Source organism: Dipodomys merriami, unplaced genomic scaffold, assembly GCF_024711535.1.
Source record: "Dipodomys merriami isolate MVZ:Mamm:240054 unplaced genomic scaffold, mDipMer1.0.p SCAF_3, whole genome shotgun sequence".
In the NCBI taxonomy this organism is placed as follows: domain Eukaryota; kingdom Metazoa; phylum Chordata; class Mammalia; order Rodentia; family Heteromyidae; genus Dipodomys; species Dipodomys merriami.
The window spans coordinates 63,855,236-63,882,973 of record NW_027204492.1 but is presented as its reverse complement, the minus strand read 5'-3'; the positions used below and the strand labels follow the sequence as shown (position 1 = coordinate 63,882,973).

Sequence of the window (27,738 nt, the reverse complement as noted above, 5' to 3'; positions counted from 1 at the left end):
GAGTCTAGTAGACGGGGTGGGGTGGTGGGGGAACAGGCTCTTAGCCTGTCTGCAGGGCCTTTTCACTTCCTCCTCTGCTTACACAGACAAGCTGTTTTGAAAAAGCTGTTAATAAAGTATCATTTCCCTTCCAAGGCACCCTCTTTCAAAACATAGGCCTTGGGCTTGTAATCCTCCCCCAGCTTTTCCAGGCTGAACCCAGAGTTCTGTATGCAAAAGCCCAGGAGATCTCAGCAACCTGCCTGGCACCTCTGACTTAGCCTATAGTGCCAGGCCACGTGGAAGAACCCCTGCAGCCAAAGTAACTAAAGAGTTAAGGAGCAGCTTGCTGGTAAATGGCAGAGACACCGACCAATAGGGTTTCTAAGCAGGCTGAGCGTCTGCTGTGGGCGGGCGTGGGACAAAGCTTGCAAAAAGAAGCCCTTGGCGGCCTAAGGGTGAGAGGGCAGACAGGGTTAGGGATTTTGGGGAGGTCAGAGGCCAGCGGAAAAGCTCGTGAGCATCGGGGGGGGTACCCTTCTCCTCCTTCCCTCTTTTACCCTAAAGGTTTTGTAGCAGCGGGGACAGTCCCGGCCCGGTGTATGGCCACAGAGTTCCAGTGTCAGGATTCCATGCCTTGTCACAATCAGCAAGTAAACTCCGCTTCTACCCCAAGTCCCGAACCATCGTTGAGATCTGGCGACCCAATTGGGGATCGTGCTGAGGGCACTAGTAGCGTTATGGCGAAGCTGACTCTACTGGCCCGGCACGCCCATCCTAATGTGCTGGCCGACGACTCTCAGGCCTGTGGCAGCAGCAGCGTCAACCTTCACGCGGAGAGCAACAGTGACAGTGGTGACAGTAACAACTATGACGCACCTGCGGGTGACTCCTTCCTAGGAGAATGTGAACTCTCGGGACAGATCGGGACTCAGCTTAAGCTGCTTCCCATGAATGATCAGATCCGAGAACTGCAGACCATCATCCGGGACAAGTAAGCGAGGGAGGGAGCAAGCGAGCGGAAGGGGAAAGGGAGGGGTGGGCTTGGGGAGGGGGAGTGTGCGAGGGGTGGGCGGGGACTGGAAGTAAAGGTGCCCAAGAGAACTCTTGGATCTTGATAACCCGGCCTTTCTTAGGGCCCTGTGCAAGAGGAGAGTGTAGGGACACACGCCTTCAGCCCTTCTCCTACCAAGTTCCGTATTCCATGTGGCTTTGTGAAGGGGTGAAACCTTTTGGTAGTCTCTTCCGGCCTCTTTGTCTCTCTGAGGGATGACGACTATCCAGCCTTTCCTGCCCAGGTGCACCCTGTCTGCCCAAAGCCTGACCACGTGATAAATGTGTAACCCAGCAATGCTTCTTACCCTTGCTTTTGCAAGGCTCCCAAATCCCCCAGTCCTAGGGGAATAAAGCAAGTTCAAGAAAATCCTATTGGGCTACACTGCTCATCTGATCCTTTGCTATTTTTCTACAACTCACATGGCATATTGTTTTAGGATTCGTTGTTCAGGTTGAACGAACCTGAAAGCTTATCACCCAACTCTTAGTAGAAATTGTTATGGTAAATTTATTGTCGGTACTCCACAAAGCGAAAACAGCCTATAGGAGCCTAGAGTTCCTGCTCATCTTTCAAACAAGGATAGCCAGAACTTCATGTTAAAATACTACTTGCTACTTTTCGATTTTTCAAGCTATGGTGTACATGTGCTTTCTCAAGGGAAATATATACTACAACACATTATAGCCAATTCCTTTACTGTTGGCAGATTTGTTTCTCTCTTTTCTTTTCCTTCCTTTTTTCTCTTTTCTTCTGTTCTTTCTTTCAATGGTTGTCTTCCTATATTGCCCAGGCTGGCCTCAAATTTCTGAGTTCAAGCCATCTTAACTCAGTCCTCCAAAACCTGGGAGTATAGCTGCAATGAACCACACGTGGCTCTTACTGGCAGCTTTAAATGAGTAGCTTCAGCATGTTACAATACACCTTTTCAGTGCTGGGACATGGCTACTGTATAATATGATGCCACTCCCTAAGTCAGACTCCAGTCATTTTTCCTTATACTATATCATAGGCTCCTAATTGGTTTCTTTGCCACAGTTTATCTCTCTTCCTCATTGTCAGCACATATTGCTATCTAATCCACTGTCTTACCATACAGCTTTTTGATTTGATTTCTGCCCTTCTCAGCCTTCCTGACTTCTTAGAATCTACTGAGTGAAGTCCAGATTACTTGTGTTTGAATCTTATCTTGCCTATTAGGTTTTTTTTTTTTTTATGTGGGTGTGTCTTAGGGCTAGAACTGAAGGCCTTGCACTTTTTAGGCAAGGATTCTACCACTTGAGCCATGCTCCACAGCTCTATTTGGTTTCTTGTAGTTATTTTTCAGGTAGGGTTTTGTGCTTTTGCCTGCAGCTACTCTTGGTACATTGTCCTCCTACTTCTGCTTCTTGTGCAGTTGGGATTACACATAGTAAAGTCCAGCTTCTTCTTCTCCTTCTTCTTCTTCTTCTTCTTCTTCTTCTTCTTCTTCTTCTTCTTCTTCTTCTTTTTTTTTTTTTTATAAAGATAGGGTCTTTTGGCCTATACTGGTCCAGTACCACAGTCCCTCTATCTCCTCCTCCCAAGTATCTGTGATTGCCTAAAAGTTTATAAGCTCCATTAGGGCAGAAATTATTTTACAATTTTGAGTTCCAAATATGCCTTTCCAGGAAAGATTCTCTCCCTCTCTCCTTCTCTCCCTCCCTCTCTCCCTCCATCTCTCTCTCCATCTCTCTCTCTCTCTCTCTCTCTCTCTCTCTCTCTCTCTCTCTCTCTCTCCTTTCTCTCTGTTGGTACTGGGGTTTAAACTGAGGGTCTCAAGCTCACTTAGCTTACTTGCTTGACTGATGCTCTACCACTTGAGCTATGCCTCTAGCCTTGCTTTTTTCTGATTATTTGGAGATGGAATCTCACAGACTTTTCTGTATAGGCTGATCATCTCGAAACTGTCGACCTCAGCCTTTTGAGTAGCTAGCATTATAGGTATAAGCCCCTAGTACTTGTCTCTAGCTTTGTGTGTGTGTGTATGAGAGAGAGAGACAGACAGAGACAGAGAGACAGAGAGACAGAGACAGAGACAGAGACAGTTGGTCTTGATGTTTGTCTCAGATCCTGAGAGCTGGGATTACACAGGTGCACCTTTATACCTGGATTTAGTTCTTAAAATTTTGTTTATGACTTTACACCATTTGACTTGTTTGTAAGTAATCAAATATGGAAAGCTGTGATCTAATGATCTAACTAGATCATGTGACCTAATGAAGTGGTAATCTTAAAAAACATGAGCCATAGGCTTGCTAATTATGCAAGCAGCTGAAATAAAACATTATGACAAATAGAAGATGATGAATCTTGTATCTGTAAAGCAGGAGTAACTACCTTTGGGTTTTAGACGTGCAGATGGGTTTCAAGGCTGAGAAATTATCTGGAAATTTCTATTTCTTCAATTTAAATTGTTTTCAAGACAACACCTTTATTGAAGGGCCAAGGATCAGTGGTAGCTTGCCTGGTGTCCACAAGACTTTGGGTTTAATTCCTAGCACTCCAAATAGGACATCTTTATTGAGCTGTAATTCATAGATCATACAATGCAAGCATTTAAAGCTAATATTTTAGTGGTTTTGAGCATTTTCATGGATGTTTATCACCTGAACATTTGACACATGCTGTTACTTCCCATTTTCCTCTAGCATCCTCACCTAGTCCTAAATGATCACTAATTTATTTCCTCTTGAGTTACCTATTCCAGACATTTCATTTTAAATTTACTTTTAACTGATAGATAAAAGCAAAAATCATACATATTAATGTGAGCACTGTGTAATGTTCCATACATATAAACATTGCATAGCTTAAATCGGATTACACATAATTATATTTTCAGACATTTATTGTTCTTTTGTTGTTGCTGTTGTTGTTACTGTTTTTGGCTAGTACTGGTACACTGAGCCTCATACTCTCAGTCTGGTTTTTCCACTTATAGTTACCACTTGAGCCATACCTCCAGTTCTAGCTCTGTGTGTGTGTGTGTGTGTGTGTGTGTGTGTGTGTGTGTGTGTGTGTGTGTGTGTGTGTTCACTCTCTATCACTTAGTGCCACAGTTCCAGTTTTGGCTTTTTGCTGGTTAATTGGAGATAAGAGTCCCTAGATTTGTCTTCCCCTAGCTGGCTTTGAACCTTGATCCTCAGATCTCAGCTTCCTGAGGTTTTAAAGGTCCAGCACCAAAATCATTGATCATTCCTTTATAGTAAAAAACAAAAACAAAAAATTTATATGTCCTTTATTCTTTTTTTTGGGGGGGGGTGTTGGTTGTAGGGCTTGAACTCTGGGCCTCGGTGCCGCCCCTAAGCTCTTCAGCTCAAGGGGAGCACTCTACCACTTGAGCCACAGCACCATTTCTGGTTTTCTGGTGGTTAATTGGAGCTAAGAGTCTCACAGACTTTCCTGCCCAGGCTGGCTTTGAACCATGATCCTCACATCTCAGCCTACTGAGTAGCTAGGATTATAGGCGTGAGCCACCAGCACCTGGTTTATTCTAACTTTTGGAAATAGACAATATATTATTGTTATCTATGCAATAGCATACCAGAGCTTTGATCAACCTTTCCTCATCCCTCTCTCAATATTACTGTCCCCAGCTGCTGATAATGTCCATTTTTCTGTCAACTTTTGTGGGATTAAAAAAAATTACACATTAAGTGTGAAATCATATGGTACTCCCTATTCTGGATATTTCAAATAAAAAGGAACATCCAATATGTGACCTTGTATAAGTAGATTCTTTTAGCATAATGTTTTCTGAGTTCAATCATGTTATATTAGTGCACTATTCATTTTTATGGCTTATACTTTACTGCATGGATATCCTGTAATTTGTTGATGGACAATGTTGATGGACATTTTGGTGGTATCCACCCACTCTGGCCATTATGGATAATGCTGTTAATAAACATTTGTTTCTGGACCTTTTTTGGAAATGAGGATCCTTTTATCAGATTTCACAAAGGTCCATAATAAAGATAAGAACCATTACTATAGTGCTTAGAGAAAATACGACAGTTAGCATTTACATTTGACAATATTTGTACATACATGGTTATACTTTATTACTCAGAAAAATCTGAGTTATATAGCAGACCCGAGTATGAGTGGAATCTCTTTATTCTGAGTTGGGAGCGCATAGTAGGGGCCAGAGGAATGATCTTGAGCAAGATGTTTAACATCAGCTTCAACTTCTATCATTTGTAAAATAAAGATGTTGGTACTACCTCACGGAGCTCCTGGAAGGCTAAAAAACACTATTATACATATTAATACTTTCTATTAGCTGGCATTAGTGACTCATGCCTGTAATTCTAGCTACTCAGGAGGTTGAGATATGAGGATCAAGGTTCAAAGCCAGCCCAGCCAAGAAAGTCTGTGAGATTCTCATCTCACCAAAAAGCCAGAAGTGGAGCTGTGGATTAAGTGGTAGTGCTAACTTGAGCACAAAAGCTCAGGGACAGTAGGGATAGTGCCCAGGTTCTGAGTTCAAGCCCCAGGACCAGTACGCACACTTCTCTCTGTTTCTCTCTCTCTCTCTCTTTCTCTCTCTGTTTCTCTCTCTCTCTCTCTCTCTCTCTCTCTCTCTCTCTCTCTCTCTCTCTCTCTCTCTCTCTCTCTCTCTCTCTCTCTCTCTCTCTCTCTCTCTCTCTCACACACACACACACACACACACACACACTACTATTAGCTTTTGTTGTAAACTATGAAGAGCTGTTTCTATTTAAGACATTTCAGGTCTTCCAGTTTGTCTTTGGACATGTTTCTTATTAAACATAATAAAGTGAATTTAACTTCAAATTCACATTCTTATTGTGAAAATAAATACTGAGAGACTAATTTTCATCCTGCTTTGCCACAGTATAGAAAGACCTGTTGATAATGAGTTGATGTGTATTTAGGTTGAGGACAATGGTTTTAGTTTTTATTTTGTTATTGCTAGCCAAATCTGTCCACAAAGGCTTTCTCTTTTCTTTTTCTTGACAAACAAATTGTCATGCCTTTACACAAAAAAAGACCTGTTTCTGCCTCTGTAGGAGGACAATAGGGGCACCTGTGGAACAAGGAGCTGTGTTTCTGTAGGTCTACTTATCACACCCTGTCCTCTGCAGGGCATAAGCTTTTCTCTGTTTTGTCATGCCAGCATATATGTGCACTATGGAGCTGTCTGATAACAGAAGCCATTGGTGTCTGTGCTGCTTTTATTATTGTTGTTGTTCTGGGTACTTAGCATCTATCTAGTGACAGAACTATTATATGAATTGTCTTTGCATGGAGAACAGGGGGTTGATCTAACCAGACTGAATGTTGTTGTATTTCTATATAAAGCAGGAGAGATGGTGAATGCTGTACTGATTTTAAATGGCTTTTTAAAAAATGTGCAGTGCTCAAAACATAATATGCTGGCTGTATTATTGAATTTGAGGAAATGATTTTCTGTCTTTGAGTAGATCATTTACTCAGGCATACAGTGGGTCACTGGTGAACCAGGAAAAAGAAATGATGCCTTCATTTCCTTGTGGTTCCTTTTTGTTGGTGTTGAACTTTATTAAACCACACCTCCTTGCTGTCCTGCCTCCTGCATGTACAAAACCCAGCAAAACCTGAGTGTTAGGCACGTTTTCCCTTAAACATAACTGAGGCAGTGCAGTGTATGCAAATGATCATCCTCCCTACCCAATTTTTGTTTTGTTTTGTCTCCTGAAACCTGAGTAAAACTGTTTGGTAAGCTGTTGAATACATTCTATCTGTATGCTTGTCCTAGGAAGGGGCTGCAGTGTAGCCTGTGCAGGCTGTTTAGATGAAAGTTAAGCAATCTGAAGAGTATTTGAGTCCATGAGATGGCACTGAAGAAGGGCATTTAGTCTTATAACGTTGTTTAATCATCTGGAGAGGAAACAACCTCAGGGTAAATGAACTTCTTGCCCAACCCTAATGTGAATGCAACCTAATGTGAGTTGAATCATGTAAGTAACGTAATGTTCTCCACTGAAGCTGTGCATCACAATTGCCTGTGGAGTCCTTTTCTTTAATAAGAACTTCCTGGCCTTAATCCTTCAAGGTTGTTTGCGTAGTGTTGGGTGGAACTTGACTATTTGTAGCTTTCCAAATACCACAGATGATTATTGTGTGCTCCGGCTGGGCCATTGCCTCCGGGAAAATAGCCAGTGTCCCTGTGTGGGGATTTGCCTGGCTTCAGATTTGGAGTATAAGGGTGAGCCAAGGATTTCACATGCTAGACAAAATCAGCCTAGAGAGCTTGGTCCAGCATCACCCTGAGATTGGAAGAAGCTCAGAACTTTTCCTGTTGATTTATATAAAACCAAAATGCCCAGCAGAGAGGAAACTGTGATTTACCAATTATAAAACAGGGCTTTGGTTTTCTCATTCCCCCCCTCTCTCCCCCACCCTGGATGAATTTTCTATCTGGCTTTAGGGAAATAGGGAGGAAGTCACAGTTTTAAGTGGTACAGATCTCTAGCATCATATTTATTGCAAACAGCCTAGTGATGGCTTCTCACCAACTAGACTAGTCTCTGAGAGGGTAGGAAAGAGCATCTGGCCTGACACATATGGGCATTAATTTAAGGAAGCAATCATCATCATGATATTTTCTCATGTGTTTTTTTCCTGATTTTGAATGTTTACATTGAACTGTGCTTTAGGTGCAAGCAAATAATTAATGGTACTGTTTTATGAGTTCATTAAGAAGGTGCTAAGGAGCTGTGGCTTTGATAATTTGCACCTGGCAGATAGTAAAGCTATTTTCAGGTTTTTGTTCTGTTTTGTTTTGACGGTACTATTGAATGAACCCAGAGGTTCCCGGGTATGCTCTACTATTTAATCTATGTCCTCAATCCCTTTTGTTTTAAGTTGTTTTTGAGACAGAAGCTTGCTACCTTTGTCCAGATTGGCCTTGAATTTTCAGTTCTCCTGTCTCCACCACTTGGATAGCTTGGGATTACATGCATACTTCATCATATTCCAGCTTTTAAACAAACAAATTTCTCGGGACTGGGTGCAGTCTCTGAGCTATTTTGCTCAAATGAGACACAGCTCCATTTCTGGCACTTTTTAGGTACTAAATTAGAGCTAAGAGTCTCACAGATTATCCTGCCTGGGCTGTCTTCAAACTTCAGTCCTTAGATCTCAGCCTCCTGAGTAGCTAGGATTACATATGTAAGCCATTGGCACCTTGCTTGAGTTAGGTTTGCTTTAAGTACTTTATTGCATTTTTTTTTATGGCAAAGGAAGGAAGAGTGAAGTAATTTATAAATAATTTTCATCTTATGACAAACCTTGGAACTATTATTTTACTGATCACATAATAACAGAGAAGTGGAGCTTATATTTTCAGAATTTTCACTGAACATTCACTGTAAATGAAGCATACCTTTGTTTTCAACCTACTAGAAAAGCTTTTACATTTTACTTGTCTTTAACCAGTTGTTTAAAAACAAAACACAGGGCTGGGAAGGTGGCTCAGTGGTAGAGCGCTTGCCTTGCAATGCATGAGGCCCTGGGTTCGATTCCCCAGCACCACATAAGCAAAAAGGAAAAAAAGCCGGAAGTGGTGCTGTGGCTCAAGTGGTAGAGCGCTAGCATTGAGCTGAAGAGCTGAGGGACAGCACCCAGGCCCAGAGTTCAGGCCCCACAACTGGACCTAAACAAAACAAAACAAAACAAAACACATCAGAAATCCGTGTGGACCATTAGAATATGTTAAAAATGGAGGGGATGTGGAGAAAGAGGAACCCCTCCTGCATTGCTGGTGGGAATGTACACTAATACAACCACTTTGGAAAGCAGTCTGGAAGTACCTCAGAGAGCTAAATATAGACTTCCCATATGACCCAGCCATAGCACTGCTTGGCAAACCCTGAGCAACAGGAACTAGGATACAAGGACATATGCACCTCCATGTTCATTACAACACTGTTCACAATAGCCAAGATATGGAAACAACCAGATCACCACTACAGATGGGTGGCTCCAAAAATTGTGGTATCTATATACAATGGAATATTATGCAACCATTAGAAAGGACAAAATAATGGCATTTGCAGGGAAATAGATGGAACCAGAGCAAATCATTTTGAGGGAGGTAAGCCAAGAGAAAAGAGACAAATGGCACATGGTCTCCCTAATATGTGAATGCTAAAACCAAAATGCAAGGAGATATGACAAAGTAAACAGGACTCGAGAAACAAAGGACTTCCACTCATTTTGTCATATCATTGCTAAATGACTCCATGTTCTTGACCACATATACAGTATTTGTATGTGCACATCTGAGGGAAGCTAGGAGGAGGACACAGAATCACAGGGAAATGGGAAAACATACAACAGAGGGGCCCATCAGCTGCACTGGACATAGATGAAAATGAACTAAGCAACTCAAAGGCAATGATGGGAAGGAGGAAGGGAGAGGGAAGGAGGGAACAGCTTACACTAAGCGAAAGGAAAGAAATGTACATATCACCTGATGTGGAAGGAATAGTATTATCAAAGCTCATAGAATTCACAAACTTTATAGACCATGATAATGACAGTTTGCCTTGTGACAGTTAAAATGTTTGTGACTTAAGTATCACTATTCCACAATACTGTGAAATATGTGAAATTTATGTAATAACCTACTCTCAATAAAGTTTTTTTTAAGGTATGATAAAAAATGAAGACAGGAATGTAAAACAGGTCCTGTCCAGGGCATAAGAGAAGGGAGGGTAAAGAGAAAGAGTAAAGGGAATACAGTATGTGAAAATGGAACAATGAAGCTTGTTGAGATTGGTATGGGGCAGGGGAGAGGGAGGATTGGAGATGGGAGAGAGATAGAAGGACTGGGTCTGATCTAGGTACTTTGTGTACATATATGGACATGTCAAAATGAAACTTTCTTGTACAACTAATGGATGCTAATAAAAATGTGGGAACAAACAATTTGAGATGAGAAATCACATTCCTTTTATAAAATATATTTTTAAAGTCCATCAAATTCTTCCCCCTCAAATAAGGTTGCCAGATAAAACAAAGGATGCCTCGTTAAATTTAAACTCAACAAATGTATGATTCTTCATATAATTCTTCCTGTAAGTATTACTTAAAAAATTGCGTGGGATTGCTGAAGCACAAGTTTAATTGGTCACCCTGTATTTTTGTTATATGTGAACTCCAACTTACTCTGTCCCAAGTGCTACAAATAATTTATTTGTTTTTGTTTTTGTTTTTGTTTTGGTCATGGGGCTTGAACTCTGGGCCTGGGAGCTGTCCCTCAGTTCTTCAGCTCAAGGCTAGCGCTCTACCGCTTGAGCCACAGCACCACTTCTGGCTTTTTCTGCTTATGTGATACTGAGGAATCGAACCCAGGGCCTCTACCACTGAGCCACCTTCCCAGCCCCCAAATAATCTTTTTTAAAAATGATGCTTCATTTAGTTCTCCCAGGATTTGATTTCAATTAAATTGTTTAAAGTTACTAACCAGGAGAGTTGGCTTTAATCTATTATCATGATTACTATCACTACTACTATTATTACACAAGATCTCACTATATAACCCAGGCTAGTTCCAGATCTTTGTACTTCAGATCCTTCTGTGTCTACCTCCTAAGTACTAATATACAGGTGTGTACCACCATGCCTGGCAAAGCATTTCTACATGTATATACTTTTTACAATTCATGTCATCATAAAAACTTCTTCTACTTCTGGAGAAATTATTTTTCTTCCATTCATTCTTCCTTCCTTCCTCTTTCTCTTTCTTCATTTCCTTCTTTCCTTCCTTCCTTCTTCCTTTCTTTAATTTTGAGATAATGTCTCATTATGTGGATCAAACTGGCCTCGGAGTTTTGATCCTCTTGCTTCAGTCTCCTGAACACGAGGGATCTAGGCACACATACCTGGTTTTCTGGAAATTTTTAAATGCTTGATACATAGCTTAATATGTAGGGAAAACCAAGTTTGCTCAACCAGATTTGGCTTCTACTATGAATCTTGCTATCTTGTATCCAGCTGAAGATCACATCATAAATTGGCGTGCCTTTGGCTTTCATCTACAGGGGAATGGCACATCTCTGTGTGTGTGTGTGTGTGTGTGTGTGTGTGTGTGTGTGTGTGTGTGTGTGTGTGTGTGTGTGTGTGTGTGAGATATGTCAAGAGAAGTGTATCCTTAGATGATAGATAGGTCTCCATTATTAAACTTGTTTGAGGTTGCTACAATTTAAAATATTTTCAGTTTAAGCTTGATGCTGATGACTCATGTTGTAATCCTAGCTACTCAGCAGCAGGAGACCTACAGAGTCATTATTTAAAGCCAGACTAGGCAGAAAAGACAACAAGACACCATCTCCAAAATAATCAGCAAAATGCCAAACTGGAGGTGGTACTCAAGTGGTAGAGCATCAGCTGTTAGCTAAAAAGCCAAGCAAGAGTGTGAGGCCCTACTTTCCAGACTCAGTACCTCCAATCAATCAACTAGCAAATAAATAGATAAATGTTTCATTTAATATTGTACTTCTATGCTTTGGATTCTGAATTCCTGAATATCATTGTCTATTTAAATATGTGGTATTTGATTATTTACATATATTTTATAATATTTCAGGGATGTGATTTTATTTGACACTGTTATTAGAAGATGACTGATGGATCTTTCAAAGCTGTTTTCAGTAATAGGGATATTTTGTTGTTGTGTTGGGCCTGAGCCTTTAACTCAGGTCCTGCACACTGTCACTGAGCTTTTTTGCTGAAAGCTAGTACTCTACCACTTGAGCCGAATCTCCACTTCCCGCTTTTTGGTGGTTAATTGGAGATAAGAGGCTCACAAACGTTCCTGTCTGGGCTGGCTTTGAACCACAGTCCTCAGATCTCAGCCTCCTGCATAGCTAGATTATAGGCATGAGCCACTGGTACCCAGCTTCTAGTAGGAGGGATTTCTAAAATGAATTAGGGACAAAATTGAGTGTGTAGCATAAACAACACCTGGTATCTGGTTTTCATTCAAAAGTATTAACAATTACTCAATTGAAATAAATAGAAATTTTAATAATTAAATTATTAACAATTGATTAGCCCAGTTCAATGCCTAAAGGAGAGTTGAAATGAATATGTTCATCTTGGTTTATCTAACAAGGCAATATCTGCCTCTTTTAAACTAATCTCCATAATGTTTAGTATTTAAATGTGATGTTAAAGGCCAATATAAGTTTTTAAAATGCAGTCATCTTATTATATTACAACCATACTTTAATTTTTAAATTGATTTAAAATAGTGTGGGTCTGAAGTTTGTCTAAAATAAAAGTCAGTAATTAGTGTTTATAGCGGTGTAACTTGAAACAGTGAATTATTTAATTTGTAGATCAGCAATTGTCAAGAGATGACCATTCACATTAAGTTCTCTTACTGTGTACAGTTTCTGGTAGATAAAAGAGGTTCTTATTATGTAAAAAGTTATCGGCTAGCCAGGCACTGGTGGCTCATGCCTATAATCCTAACTGCTCAGGAGGCTGAGATTTGAAGATCACCTTTTGAAACCAGCCTGGGAAGGAAAGTCTGTGAGACTCATCTCCAATTGACCACCAAAAAGCCAGAAGTGGAGATGTAGCTCAAGTGGTAGAGTGCTGATCTTGAGCCAAAAAAAAAAAAAGCCCAAGGATAGTGTGCAGGCCCTGATTTTCAACCCCAGGACCAGTACAAAAAAAAAAATTCATGAGCTAAGCTGTATTTTGGGGGAGGGAGGTTGTGAAAGGTCTTAACCTATCTGACTTCAAAATAAAACAATAGATCTGGGCAACTCTGATTATTTAACTAGTATAAGTTTTTCATGTAATAAGTGTGCATGGATGGTCCATTTTTAAAAAAAAAGTTTCAGATGGACTTCCAAGATATGTCACAGGATATTTCTTTAAGAGAAACTCAGACTTTTTCTTCCTTATTGAAAAAACTTATGTTCCAGCTGCCTAGACAAGTTTGTATAAGTCTAGCAGAAGCAATAAGCTTCAGTATTTTTTTTATAGTTCCCTGCTATTTACTTCCTTGACAAGCATGTTGTGAAGATTAATTATAGAAATGAAAGGTGCTGGTCTCATTTGGAAACCACAGTGCATGAAATAAAATCTATTTTAAATGGTTTCTCTGTGCCTTTATAGGTGTGTGTGTGGGAATAGTGTTCTGAACTTAGGGAATATTTATACATTAAAATATAAGCCTATATTCTTGCTGTTGCTCAATTATAGTCTATAGTTAAGGTAGTTAATAGCTATAATATGATATAACTCTAGGAAACAGAATACTATTTATGTCAGAGATATTTCATTGCTTGCCCATGTCAGAGAAAGTAAATACAACTTACCAAACAATGCATGGTGATTAATGATGTACTGGGCTAGCAGGTGCTTGCATATGTTATTTGATGTTGTGTTGGGGAATATTTTAGGTGTGCTTTGGATAGGCAGGTGGGGATTTTGAAGTACAAAAGCTGTAAATCAGTTCACTCAGTTAGACTTTTTCAATTATATGGAAAAAGGAGGAAGAGGAACACGACTAACTTTTACATCCAGATAGAGCATCAGTCTTTTCCCATGCACCTTTGGGCTGGTTAACACGTTGTTGATAAATACAACACTGTATTATTGTCACCTGAGTACCTCAATATGTAAAGGTATTTGTCAGACAGAAATGGATAGGAAGACTGCAGAAAGATGTAGGGAATGGAGAATTCATTTGAAAAAAAAATCAGGAAAAGGAACCAATTATAGTTTGTAAAAGTAGTTTGGGAAATAAAAGCAGTGGCCAAAGTAGAGGATTTGTTTACACTGTAAAAATTGCCATAAGGGTTAGAGATGAAGTAAATGGGCTTCTTATCTCTATCATATAACCTTTAGGTCAAGAAAAATTGAGAGGGAAGGTGGGGAGAATATAGTTTTCTTGCTGCAAAAATTTCTCTCAATTTGAGATGTAGATTTGTTGTCATGTTCCGTAGGGAACTCTGTTCATCTCCTGGTTTAATAATATGTACATGGACAGTTCGGTGGGGGACTGTACGATCTTTTTAATTCTTATCTCTAATGTTAAGATCAAGTAAGCATTTCCAAGTGTATTAAATCATCCCATTTTGTTGCCTGGAAGGTAGTAAAAATGCATCAACTCAATAATAATAGTCATACACAAAATGATTGAAGTTTTACATATGTAATAGGTCTTAATGTCAGAGTTACTATCTGTATTAAGTAATATTTTACCTTTCATCTCTAATTTAGACTAATAGTTATACTTTTTTTTTTAGGACAGCCAGTAGAGGGGACTTCATGTTTTCTGCGGATCGTTTGGTAGGTGGAGGTTTTCCATTTTCATTTCATTGTGGTACTAGTGATATAATCATGGTAGGCCAAGGAGCTGTTTTGTTCTAAAACATTCTGGGGGTAAAAGAGATTGTACCATGTAACCATCATATTGCTAGGCTTCTGTAGTATTCTTTTTACCATTGCATTAAAGCTCTGCCTCTAATCCCTTCTACCCCCAAAGCTTTGCCTAGGAACTCTTGTTCCCAGCAACTTTGCTTCAGCTTTGGGCAATGAAGTGGTGTACATTAGAAGAAAGTTAATAATGTACTATCCAGCTAATGGACAAAAAAAATGAGTACACATTTTATAGTTTACAGGGAGGTGATGTTTATTTGGACTCTGTTTTATACTATCCTTAAGTGTGACATACTAAGTTGGACTATCTAAATGCTCCTCGGGAATTTCCTAGTAAGGTTTAGGCAAGCCTACTTCTGTTCTGCTCCTGTCATCTAAGAGAACCTCAGGCCAAATTGACTTGTCTACAAAGTAACTATTTGTATCTAAGTGTGCTCAAGTGCTGGGAGTAAGCTGACATGTTATCTGCTGTGGTTGCTAACTTTCATCCATTTATAAAACACAGCAGTAGATTCCTTCTGCTCTAGGATGTATAGAGAAGAAGAATACAAGAATGAGGTTGCTGATCTTGGAGTTTGGATTAACTACTGTTGTTGGTACTTTGGAAAAGAAAGAAATGTGGCTTTCTAACCCTACAGTTAAAATAAACTAGTAGAAAGCAGATGATAAAAAAATATATCAGAAAAGGGCATGCCATGTTTCATTCAGGTTTTCCCTGGAGAATTTATTCCAAAATGATTTTAGACTGCTTTTGGCTTTAAATATTACTGGTTCAAAACCTGATTCTATTTCAGATTATTTTAGCTTTCGGGGGCAGTAATAAGCATTTTGGATGGCATCGAAAGAGATGGGGTTGACATTTCTGGGACAATAGGTCATTTTGTGCTTTATTCTTTTACCACCCCCCCCCCAAACACATTTGAAGGAAAGGAATCTATGTCCTTTCATTGTTGTTATTCTTGTTGTTGGTTGTGGGGCTTGAACTCAGGGCCTTGACACTATCCCTGGACTTTTTTGCTCAATGGTAGCGCTCTACCACTTTTAGCCACAGTGCCACTTCTGGTTTTCTGGTGGTTAATTGGAGATAATTCTCATGGACTTTCCTGCCAGAGCTGGCTTCAAACCAAAATCCTCAGACCTCAGCTTCCTGAGTAGCTAGGATTATAGACATGAGCCACTGGTGCCCAGCTGGAATCTATGTCTTAATGGCTATTGTGGAGAGAATAGGGGTCTTTCTGTTCACTGGCAGAAAGTTGTTCCTCTTTCTTTCGATTTTCATATGCTCTTTTCTCTTTCCTTTCCTTTAATTTTTTTATAAGATAAGATCTCCCTATATTGTCCAGGCTGGCTTCATTCTAGGGCACAAGCAATCCTGCCTCACCTTCTTCCCAAGTGGCTGTGATTAAGGCACAAGCCACTGTGCCGGGCTCATGTGCTCATGTGCTCTTTTACTGTATGAAGTAGGATTTAACTTCCTGGTAATCCAAAAATTCTTCCCTGAATGGCAGATTTTGTATCTAAGGCAAATGAAATAATGAGGAAGTATGGCATAATTTACCTGAGGAGATGCTACTTTGAACCTCTCTGTTCTCTGTGGTTGGCTTTGAAGGGTCTTACATTGGGTAGGGGAGGGTCTGTGGTGGTTGTGGTAGGGACTTTAGCTCTTTAGCTATTGGCTGAGGATTTCTAGGTACCATCTCCTCTAACATAATGTCACATTGTACTGGACATTAATTCATTCTTTTCTGAATTTGTCAGGTTTGGCTTCCTGGGCCTCTGATCCTTGAGTTCATTATGTTTTATTTATTCATTCATTCATTCATTCATGTATTTGTCATTCATCCACTTACTTGTTCATCTGGGTGCTGGGGGATTACACCCAGGGCTTTGTGCATGCTTCACATGTGCTCCACCACTGAGGCACAGTCCCATCATTCTTATATTTTGGTCACTGTTTCCATGATTTTGTGTTACTGTGAGGTGGACTGGACTCTTCAAAGAAAAGAATCCTAGGTTGTTATTTGCTTCTAACAAACAATAGCTCACTATAGAGGGCGACAGCTAAGGGCGAGTATGCCCTTGCAAACAGTTTTCATGAGGTTTCTGGCGGTCTTTTTCTGATTCCTCAGGCTGCCAAAGTGCTGGCCCATTTCAAATTGATCCTTTTAATGGCAGCAGGGTGTTATGTTGTGATAACAGAGCATGAAGCATGGTGCTTTTCCCTGCTGTTCCTGATTCTCAATCAGTAATGTAGTATCGATTGGAGAAAATGTGCTTTGCAGGCTCAGCCTGTCTTTGTTATATAGTAGGCTCTGGTTACCCATGGGAATACAACATCTGGTTTGGGGAAGCTGTTCCTAGAGGTTTCGAGTGATTCTTTTTCATGGGACACCATATGTTATGATTGTTATGGACCATTTCTTTAGTTGAGAAGTCTCAGTATATTATACTGGATCCTTCTTTGGGCCAGTAAATTGGTCCAGCCCATCCACTCATTCATTTCCTCACAAGAGTTTTCTTTGTATTGTGGTGGGGCTTTGTTTTGGGGAAAAAATCCAACTCAGCATTTTCAGAGGTTCTGAACAAGGCAGAGAAAGTGCCACTTTCCATAATAGCCAGTTTATTACTACCAAAGGTGTTTTCCATGATTCTTGTCACTTGAAATTTCCTTTCATAGCCTGGGAATCAAGCAACATAGTGATCGTGTGCCTGATGAAGGCAAGATACTTAGTAGCCAGCAGCTTGACATTTGGATCTATCCCTGCATCTCTCACATGATAGAGTCCTCCCTCCTAATTTCAGAACATAAAACCTTACCCAGTGTGCTACTGACCCTGCCCACTATTCAGCTTCTGAGGCTTAACAGCTAGCAGGAGATTCACAGCAGCCTTCTCACCTTCTTCTTCCTTTGACTCTCTAGATCAGACTTGTTGTGGAAGAGGGATTGAATCAGCTGCCATATAAAGAATGCATGGTGACTACTCCAACAGGTAACCAGGGCCGTTATTCTCAAATTTTCCTCATAAAAATCCTGAGCGCCAGTGGGCGTTGGTGTAGGCGGTGGCGGGGAGGAGGTGGAACTGGAGTAAAAATCAGTATGCAAAGTGAGAAATCTAGATGGAGCTGTTCTTTTAAACTTCTGAGACATTTAGTAAAGAAATCTGTGTAGGTGACTTTTTGTTAATGGCTTGCTTGTCAATTCCAGTTAAAGGTTAATAAATATTCTTCGGCATGCAGGTGTTACCTCTGATGACAGCCCATTGGGACCAGAGTTAAGAATTGCTGGCAGCTTATCTTTACCTCTGTGGGGAAACCGCTGATTTTAACAAATGGGGGAGGCTGGGTTTGGCATTAAAACTCCAGGTAAAAACAGGATGAGAAGGGAAAAGGGGGGGGGGACTAAGAGGGATGAGAATTGAAGAAGGTACTTTGTTCCAAGAAAAATAGCCAAAGCATCCTGCCTCCTCGCCTCCCCCAAACCACATCCCCTTTTTCAGGAATTTGAAATTCAGATTTGGTTCCTTAGTAAATGATGGAAAAGTCTTCTATTCAAAGGTTGAATTTTAAGGAAAATTGAAGGCTGAGCTTGTTGCATCATAATTGACACAAATTCAGGAAGAGACCAAGGGTTGGTCAGCTTGATAATTACTTCTGCCTTTTTCTTCAGCTTTTAAGGCAGAATGGAGGCTCATAAAAAGGGATGGAATAAGGAGGCTTTCTGATGTGGCTCTCAGTGGGGTCTCAGTTTGAATTGATGGGGTCGATAGCATTCTCAGAGTGCAGCGATTCTCCTCTGAATTCAATTTGAAGAACGTGTATGTGAATATCGTGCTATAATAAGTCTATTGCCTTCAATGAAGTCTGCCTCTCCCAATTATCCCCACAGGTTTCTTAGGAGGAATTAAGAAATCACTATGAAAAATCATAACGCATCTCATTACTTTCACAGGGAACCAAAGGTGTTACACAGTGTATCTGGACAAGGGGTTGCTTTGTACTCATCCACTGGAAGCTATAGGCACTTTATAGAATAAATTAGTTGCTCCAATGATGAAAGATAAATTCTTTTCGTTTTCTTTCCCAACAGGGTACAAGTATGAAGGAGTGAAGTTTGAGAAGGGAAATTGTGGGGTCAGCATAATGAGAAGTGGTACGTCTGTATGTATGTGGTTTTAGTCTGTGTGCATAGATCTGGTCGCTGTTTCCCGGGTTAAAGGTGGCTATGTCTCATAATTGTACAGCCTGCCTTTGCTTCACATCTTACCCCCATGTGCTGCCTATCCTTGTGTTGCCTTGGAATCCTGGCCTGTGTGTTGCTAAGTTTGGTTAGTTTGCATTGCATTGCACTGCAGAGCCATTTAGCTGCCTGCCTCCATGGGCAAGCCAGTTTTCCAAAAGGTTTAGGGGAGGTTGGGATCAGAGGAGTATGCCATACTGTCTTGGGGAGAACAAGATAGTTTGAAGACTGTGGCATAAATTCAGGCCTGAAGAACTTTTGGATTCCTGGCTGGGGGGGGGGATATATATGTATATACATATATTGTATATAATATATATTATATATACATATATAATACATATACATTATATACAATATGTGTGTATTATATATAACATGTATTATATACAATATATTTATATACAGATGTATATATATCCACACACATATATATAAGCAAGTGTGAAGATCTGAGTTCAAACTCTAGTACTGCCAAAAATACAAACAAAGATTCACAAAAATCTAACACCAATGATTCACATCCTGGCTATTTAGGAGGAGATCACAGTCCAAGGACAACCTGGGCAGAAAAGCTTGAGACCCTTTCTCATTCTATAACTGGGTGTGGTAGCACACTCCTGCCATCCCTGCTATATGGGATACTGACTTGGGAAGATAACAGGTTCAGGCCAATGAAAGCAGAAGCAGCAAGATTTTAGCTCAAGGGAAAGAATCTGGACATCATTCATATATACATATATATGTTGTATACACACAAACATACACACACATATGTTCTGTTTTATCTATTTTGCAGGGAACTCTGCCAAGAAGTAAACTGGATGATTTTTTTTTTTTTTTGTCAGTCATGGAGCTTGAACTCTGGGCCTGGGCACTGTCCTTGATCTCTTCAGGTCAAGGCTAGCACTCTACCACTTAAGCCACAGCACCACTTCTGGGTTTTTCTGTTATGTGGTGCTGAGGAATCGAACCCAGAACCTCAGCATGTGAGGCAAGCGCTCTACCACTGAGCTACCTTCCCAGCGCCCCCCTCCCCAATGTAATATTTTTATTTTATGTGTGATGAATGTGTGACATATAGGGAAAAGCACCTGTCATTAGCTTTAGACGTTTGCATTTGTTGGTCTTACATAAATGTTGTATTTGTGTTTGAGTCCAGCTACTTGCCCTTCTAAACTGACCTGTGTGCCCTGAAATTATATGCCTATAATTAGAATGTATATCTATTACTCCACAATTATTATTTTTCTTCAGCAACCTTAATTTTTTTATTTCTTTTTATGCAAGTGATAGAAGTTCTACTCAATTGCACTAGAAATGATTTTTTTTAAAAAAGATGATCATTCACTCCTTTCCTTTGGCTCTGAAGTTGTGCTAGTGAACAATTAAATACCTCAACTGAAATGGGAGCATTAAGCTCCCTTTTTAAACCAATTTCCTCTTAGGCAGTGATGGCATTCTCAGGACAATATTATTAAATTAATGAGCACTCTAGTCAGTTCTTCTGTTTCCTTCTAGATTCTTCTCTAGAGGGACCAGCATGATCCTTGTACCCTTAATGTGTATCAGATGACTTAGGATGATGCAGAGTTGGGATTTTTTGGTTTTGTTTTGTGTAAGGAGTTGTAGTGCTGGGGATTGAATCCAGTGCCTTGTGCATGCGAAGAAGCACCATCTATTGAGTTACACCCCAGCCTTGACACACTTGTTTTTAATCTTAATAGCCACCTGTTGAGTTTCATATATATTAAGACAAAACTGGTGTCATTTTTACAGTAGTCCTATAAAGTTTCCTCTTACACTGAAATGAAAACAGTTAACTTAAGAGGTGACATTGTTGAAAAAGAAATCTACTCATTACCTACGCATGTAACTGTAACACTTCTGTACATCCCCTTTATAATAACAATAAAAAAAGAAGGAAAAAAAAGTTAAGTGCCACTGGTAGAATTATACAGCCTAAAATTGTGACTGTATGAGAAAGACTGACTTTTGACAAACACTTCTTTATAGGAATTCAGACTCCAAATTAGCACTATGTTTAGAAACCAGTGAAGTGGTGGTGGTAGTAGTGGTGGTGGTATTGATGAGTGAGAACAATATTCCACTTTTTTTTTTTTTTTACCACTTATAACAAAACCTGTCAGTGGAGATGTTCCTGAGCTAATTGATGTCTCCCGGTCCCACCTTGATCTTTAACTAAAGCCCCCATTTTTCCAAAAATATTTTCTACTTTTATCCAGAAGAAAGTGATAAATAAGTGATTTGAAGGCTTTTTTGAAACCATACATGTAATTAGTATCCCTGATATTGAAAAAGCTCATTGAGGACTCTAAAACTTTTAATCCAGCAATAAAACTAGTTTCTTAGTTTCATTTGTCAGCTTTAATCTTACACTAAGAACAAAAATATATCAGAAGGGAAAAAAAGCTATTAGCTCCATCAGAATGTTCCTTCTTGTCACTATTCTTTCTGGGTTGATAACAGTCACATCCATATCAACCTATACTTAGCCTTCCACTCTGTCTCTTCCAGCTTTTTCTCCTTATGTTTTCTGTTTGCATCCTCCAGGTGAGGCAATGGAACAAGGTTTACGAGACTGCTGTCGATCCATAAGAATTGGAAAGATCCTGATTCAGAGTGACGAGGAGACACAAAGAGCCAAAGTATATTATGCCAAGTTTCCCCCAGACATTTACCGGAGAAAAGTCCTTCTGATGTATCCAATTCTCAGTGAGTGGCTCAAGTTTATACTTTGTAATTTTTCATTAATGTTTCAATTCAGCTTAGTGCCTATCTACTACATACCCTAATCTGCAAGGCCAAAACAGTTTGTAAATGTGTTATTCTCTGTTGGAGTTGGAATTGCCCTGGGCAGTTGACTAAAAGTATTTTTTTTAATTCATTGTGTAATAAGGGAATACACATTAGTCAAACTTTATTAGTTCCAAAGAGCTTCTATGTTGAAGTGAACAAACACATCAAAGCAGAGGACCTAATGAGGCAAAAATATATAGAACAGAGAAAATATATCGAAACATATTTGCTCTCTAAGCTTAATGAGTATGGCAATGATTATCTCAAGGCTTTATCCTCTCTGGAGGTAATACACTTTTTTCCTGTTATTCTATTCTCCTTCCTAAGCTTTTCCAGGTCATACATAGTCTCCCAAGGAGGTGAGGGGGAATATGCAAAATTTTATGTCTCAAATAATATGTGAATTTAGGGCTTATTGTATATTGATAACTGTATCTCTCATGTCTATTATTTTTAAATTACATTGATAAAAACGAGCACCTCTAAATAGAGCATTGTTCTTCAAAAACATTTCAAAATAAATGTTAATGCTACTAATATATTTGGTTGTCTTTTGATTTCAGGCACTGGAAATACTGTAATTGAAGCTGTAAAGGTTCTTATAGAACATGGAGTTCAACCAAGTGTTATTATCCTGCTCAGTCTCTTCTCTACTCCTCATGGTGAGTTGAGCACCAGGCAATGACTGCAGTGCTAGATGTTCAATAGATGGGTATTAGTGTATCTGCCTAGCTTCTTATCCAGAGGAAAACTTTAGTTCTGTTCATAATCAATTTGAATCCAATTTTGGCATCTATAGCTTAGGTTTATCATCTCTAGGCTTAGGGATAATATTTTGTATCATTTTTGAGAGTGTATTTCATGATGTTGCCCAGGTTGGTATTGAACTCCTGGATTCAAGTGATCAAATGATCAAGTGATAGCTAGACTTATCATGATGGCTAGTTCTAATATTCAAATTCAAATGGAGAAGTATGAACCATCCTCACTGAAAATAATTACAATTGTTTCTACTCTGAGGATGGTTTGAAGCTAGCCTGAGTAGAAGTCTGTGAGACTCTGACTTCCAATTAATCAGTGAAAAGCCAGAAGCAGAGGTATGGCTCAAGTGGTAGAGCAACAGCTTTGAGTAACAAAGCCTCAGGGCCCTGAGTTCAAACCCAGTCCTGACGAGTGCACGCGCGTGTGCATGCACACCCCCACACACCCCCACCTCAGAATTAGAATTATTTGTCTCTAATGGCCCTATTTGAAAAGTGTCCTTGAATGTTGGAAAAGTCCCTGTTTTTTTCTGATTGCCCATCTGAGTCTGATAACAACACAAAAACAGCAAGAAATTCCAGGTTCTATCTAACCACATGGTCTCACTTCTGAAGTAAATGGTGGAATGTGAATTGAAAGCCTGATGTTTTAAAGTTAGATTTCCACTCAAAAGGCATGATGAGAAAACGGTTCCCCATTTCCTGGGAGAAATGTGCCTAAAATAAGACTCAAGATTCTAAGAATACATTCTAAGAAAATAAACCATCGAATTTAGTTTCTACAACCTCCTGATAAATAAGCGGGCTAAAGACGTAAAGAGAGACTTCTCTGAAGAGGAAGTAAGAATGGCCAATAGACACATGAAGAAATGCTCAACTTCTCCGGCCATAAAAGAAATGCAAATCAAAACAAGATTGAGATTCCACCTCACCCCAGTTAGAATGGCTATAATCAAGAAATCTAATAGCAACAGATGCTAGAGGGGATGTGGAAAAAAAGGTACCCTACTGCATTGTTGGTGGAAGTGTAAACTTGTTCAACCACTCTAGAAAGCAGTATGGAGGTTCCTCAAAAGACTCCACATAGAGCTCCCCTATGACCCAGAAATCCCACTTTTGGGCATTTATCCAAATGATCACAAACAAGACCATACTAAGCTACCAGCACAACTATGTTTATTGTAGCATTATTTACCATAGCTAAGATATGGAACCAACCCAGATGCCCCTTAGTAGATGAATGGATCAAGAAAATGTGGAATAGTTATACAATGGAATTCTATGCCTCCATCAGAAAGAATGACATTGCCCCATTTGTTAGGAAATGGAAAGACTTGGAAAAAGTTATGTTAAGTGAAGTAAGCCAGGCCCAAAGAAACATAGGGCCCCTGGTTTCCCTTATCTGCAATAACTAGTATATGTCTAGAACAAGCCAAAAAGGTCAAAAGCTATGTACATATGACTATATAAGATAATGCTAAGCAAAGTAAACCCCAAGATAGGGACACAAAAGGTTTTAATCTTTCTTGCTGTTCTTTTTAATATACTTATAATGTACTATGTGATTTTTTTTGTTTCTCTTTATGTTCTTTCCCCATGGTATAACCCCTATTTTCACTGTATTTGATTCTGGTACCCTGCATTTTGTATATATATTTTTCTAATTTAGGGAGGGGAAGAAAATAACAAAATGCTGAATAAGGATACAGTTTCACCCATTGTAACAAGGAGATGTACAAGATACTATGTTGAAAACGAATGTTACAACTTGTGAAGGGAGGAGGTGGGGAGTTGGGGAAGTGGGGAGGGAAAGGATGGTAGGGGAAAAAACAAAGGAGGAGGTAACAAGGCTGGATAGGAAATGTACTCATTACTCATGTAACTGTAACCCCTCTGTACAGTATTTTTACAATAAAAAACATTAAAAAAGAAATCTATTAACAACAGATGTTTGAGGGGATGTGGCAAAAAGGGAACCCTTTTGCATTGTTGGCGGGAGTATAAATGTTCAACCATTTTGGAATGCAATATGGAAGTTCCTCAAAAGACTCCACATAGAGCTTTCCTATGACCCAGCAATCTCACTACTGGACATTTACCCAAATGATCACAAACAGAGCCATACTAATGCTACTAGCACAGCTATGTTTATCACAGCATTATTCACCATAGCTAAGATAAGGAACCAACCCAGATGTTCCTCAGTAGAGGAATGGATCAAGAAAATGTGATATCTATATCTATATCTATATCTATATTTCTATGCCTCCATCAGAAAGAATGACCCCGCCCCATTTGTTAGGAAATGGAAAGACTTGGAAAAAATTATATTGAGTTAAGTAAGCCAGGCCCAAAGAACATAGGTCCCATGGTTTCCCTTATCTGCAATAACTAGTATATGTCGAGGACAAGCAGAAAAGGTCAAAAGCTATGTACATATGACCATATAAGATGCTGCTAAGTGAAAGGAACCCCAAGATAGGGTCACAAGAGGTTTTATCTTTCTTGCTGTTCTTTTTAATATACTTATAATGTACTATGAGATTTTTTTTTAGTTTCTCTTGTATGTTCTTCCCCCATGGTATAACCCCTATTTTCACTGTATTTGATTCCTGTGTCCTGCATCTTGTATATACATTTTTCTAATTTGGGGAGGAGAAGGAAATAACAAAATGCTGAAATAAGGATACAGGTTGACCCATTGTAACAATGAGATGTACAAGACACTATGTTGAAAACAAACTTTACAACTTTGGGAGGGGAGGGAGGAGTTGGGGAGGTGAGGAGGGAAAGGATGGTAGGGAAAAACAAATGAGGGGGTAACAAGGTTGGATAGGAAATGCACTCATTATCTTACTCATGTAACTGTAACCCCTCTCTACCCTATCTTTACAATAAAAATATATATTAAAAAAGAATTTAGTTTCTAGGATGTTCATTGTAAAGTTATTTGTGTAAAGAAAAAAAGAGAATGATATAAATGACTTACAAAGAAATGGGTAAATTAACATAGTCAAAGGATATGTAAACACATCACTGTCAGATCTTATTTTGGAAAAGTATTTAATGACCTCACTATGTGGATGGTAAATTTGAAAACGCAGCATAAGCCATAGCAGCATTAGACTGCTGAGAAATGCTTTCACCAAGTCTAGCGATGACAATAGCAGTTATGACTATTTTAACTTCCCAAACTAATTTGGATTTGACATGTCTCCTAGTAAGTCTCCTCAGTGCAAGAGACTACTGTAAGGTAAAGAGGTGGGTTTAATTAGGTGGCCGATGAAGAGAACACCATGTGGTATTCAGGCAGGAAGAGAAGTTTATTTATTCCAAACTGCCTGCCCCCCACTTCTCCCCACTCCTTCCCACTCCCCTCCCCCATGCATGGTGGAGACCACTTGGCCGAAAGGGGTATGCTGATGTCCAGCCAGGGTTTAAGTAGGACTAAGGGGCAGGGAGTAGGTGTGGAGGAGTGGGTGCGGCCAGGTGAGGGAAGGTGTGGCCATACTGGATTCAATGTGACCTCAGGGCCTGGGACCCTTCCCAGTCAGATCAGAGGTATGGGAGGGAAGGGGGAGGGGGAGGATGTGATCTCAGAGGAGGGGAAGGTGACTGCCTCCTGGTGTGCCAGTTACCTAGGTGATGCAGGTACTGGTGGAGACTTATACAGGAGGTGGGAATGCCAGGGCCTGCATGGACCAGGGCAGACCTTACAGCTACATAAATAACACTATTTCAATTTTTTCAGAGATTATTTTAGGCTAGTGAAATTCTAAGTGATTTTTAATTATCTTTAAGCTTTAGGGGGTAAGATTTTGCTAAGTTGTTCTACAATGAATTCCTATTTTGCTTCATAACTGAGAAGAAAGAGAAAGAAGTGACTTTTCTCCCCAGGCTATTTCCTCATTTCCAAGTGTTCTAAGTCTCAGCCAGCCCTGAAGAAGCTAAAGTAGGTTATGGGTACACTTTCCAGTATTACTGTTGGGTAGGAATTCTGGCCTGTTTGACTACTTTGTTCTTCTGTAACCAGAAATTATCTGTAGGTCAAACATGGGTGGTGACAAAGTGTGACTTCCTTGATTGTCCATTATGTATAACATTAAACACATTAAGCTAATCCTTTAATTATCCACTTTGGGGAATACAAAACTAATCCATTTAGTTCTAGTAGTTTTCATTAGAATAGCATACTATTCTTGACATTATAGCTGAAAAAAATATTATTTTTTGGCAGCCTTGTTATGGCTTTTTAGTTTAACTGTGATTTTAGCCAGTCTTTATTTTTCAAACTTAGTCTGTTTAATAGGTACAGATGTCCAGCCAGCCTTAATTCCCTGTGTAGCCCCTCCTCTAAAGCTAGAGTCCTGACTTCTCAGTTGTTTCACAGTGTGTCAGTGGGAAAGCTTGATTTATGTGTGTGATCCTCCTTTGAGAAAGAAATCTATTCATTCTTACCCAGCCTCTAAACTACAACAAAAAAGACTTTTGGAAAAAGTTGCTATAACTGAAAATCTATTTTTCACAACTTAGCTAAAAAACACTTTGATTATAAGCATGTATTAATGAGGCTTCAAGGGCATAGTCAAACAACTACCAAAGCTTTCAGATCACATAAATAGAGATGTACTATGTCTGAATAAATATCCAAAGGCTATTGCGCTCTCTCTTTCCCTCTCTCAATATTAGGTCTAGTAACAATGACTATAAAATTCATGAATTGCAACTAGCATTATGAAAAATCCCATAGTAACTATTTTTTTCTTTTCTTTTTTTCTTTGAAGGTGCCAAGTCAATCATTCAAGAATTTCCAGAGATCACAATTTTAACTACTGAAGTGCATCCTGTTGCACCTACACATTTTGGACAGAAATATTTTGGAACAGATTAAATTACTGAAGGAAAATGAGTATCTTGTGTCACATTACAATTATGTCTTCAGTTTGTATTTGTTTTACTAATTCAAGGAATAATAAAGATACCTTAAAGATACTTTTTAATTTTGGAAGTGTGGATAATAAAAAGTCAGTAAGCAAGGATTTTTAATTTAGTTGGTTATTTCTTGACAGTTGGTACCAAACTTAACAAAGAAGTCTACACAGGAGCCGGGCGCTGGTGGCTCACGCCTGTAATCCTAGCTACTCAGGAGGCTGAGATCTGAGGATCGCGGTTCAAAGCCAGCCCGGGCAGGAGAGACTGTGAGATTCCTATCTCCTATAAACCACCAGAAAACCGGAAGTGGCGCTGTAGCTCAAGTGGTAGAGCGCTCGCCTTGAGCTGAAGAGCTGAGGGACAGCGCCCAGGCCCAGAGTTCAAGTCCCACAACCGACAAAAAAAAAAAAAAAAAAAAAAGAAGTCTACGCAGAAATCTTAATAATATGCCTATGGAGATTGCTGAAGTCTCATTTAGAACATTGAAATCATTTCCTAAATGATGATTCTCTTCGTTTGGA

General features: G+C 39.5%; 1 protein-coding gene across 1 annotated transcript; it reads left to right on the top strand.

The window, feature by feature from the left end:
• Positions 1-392: 392 nt before the first annotated feature.
• Uprt (uracil phosphoribosyltransferase homolog) lies at positions 393-27,277 on the top strand. Its single transcript, XM_070040181.1, has 7 exons — positions 393-973; positions 14,335-14,377; positions 17,388-17,457; positions 18,555-18,617; positions 21,279-21,440; positions 22,088-22,186; positions 27,070-27,277. The coding sequence occupies exons 1-7, from the start codon at positions 582-584 to the stop codon at positions 27,174-27,176; spliced, it is 936 nt and encodes a 311-aa protein (XP_069896282.1). The 5' UTR covers positions 393-581; the 3' UTR covers positions 27,177-27,277.
• Positions 27,278-27,738: the final 461 nt, after the last annotated feature.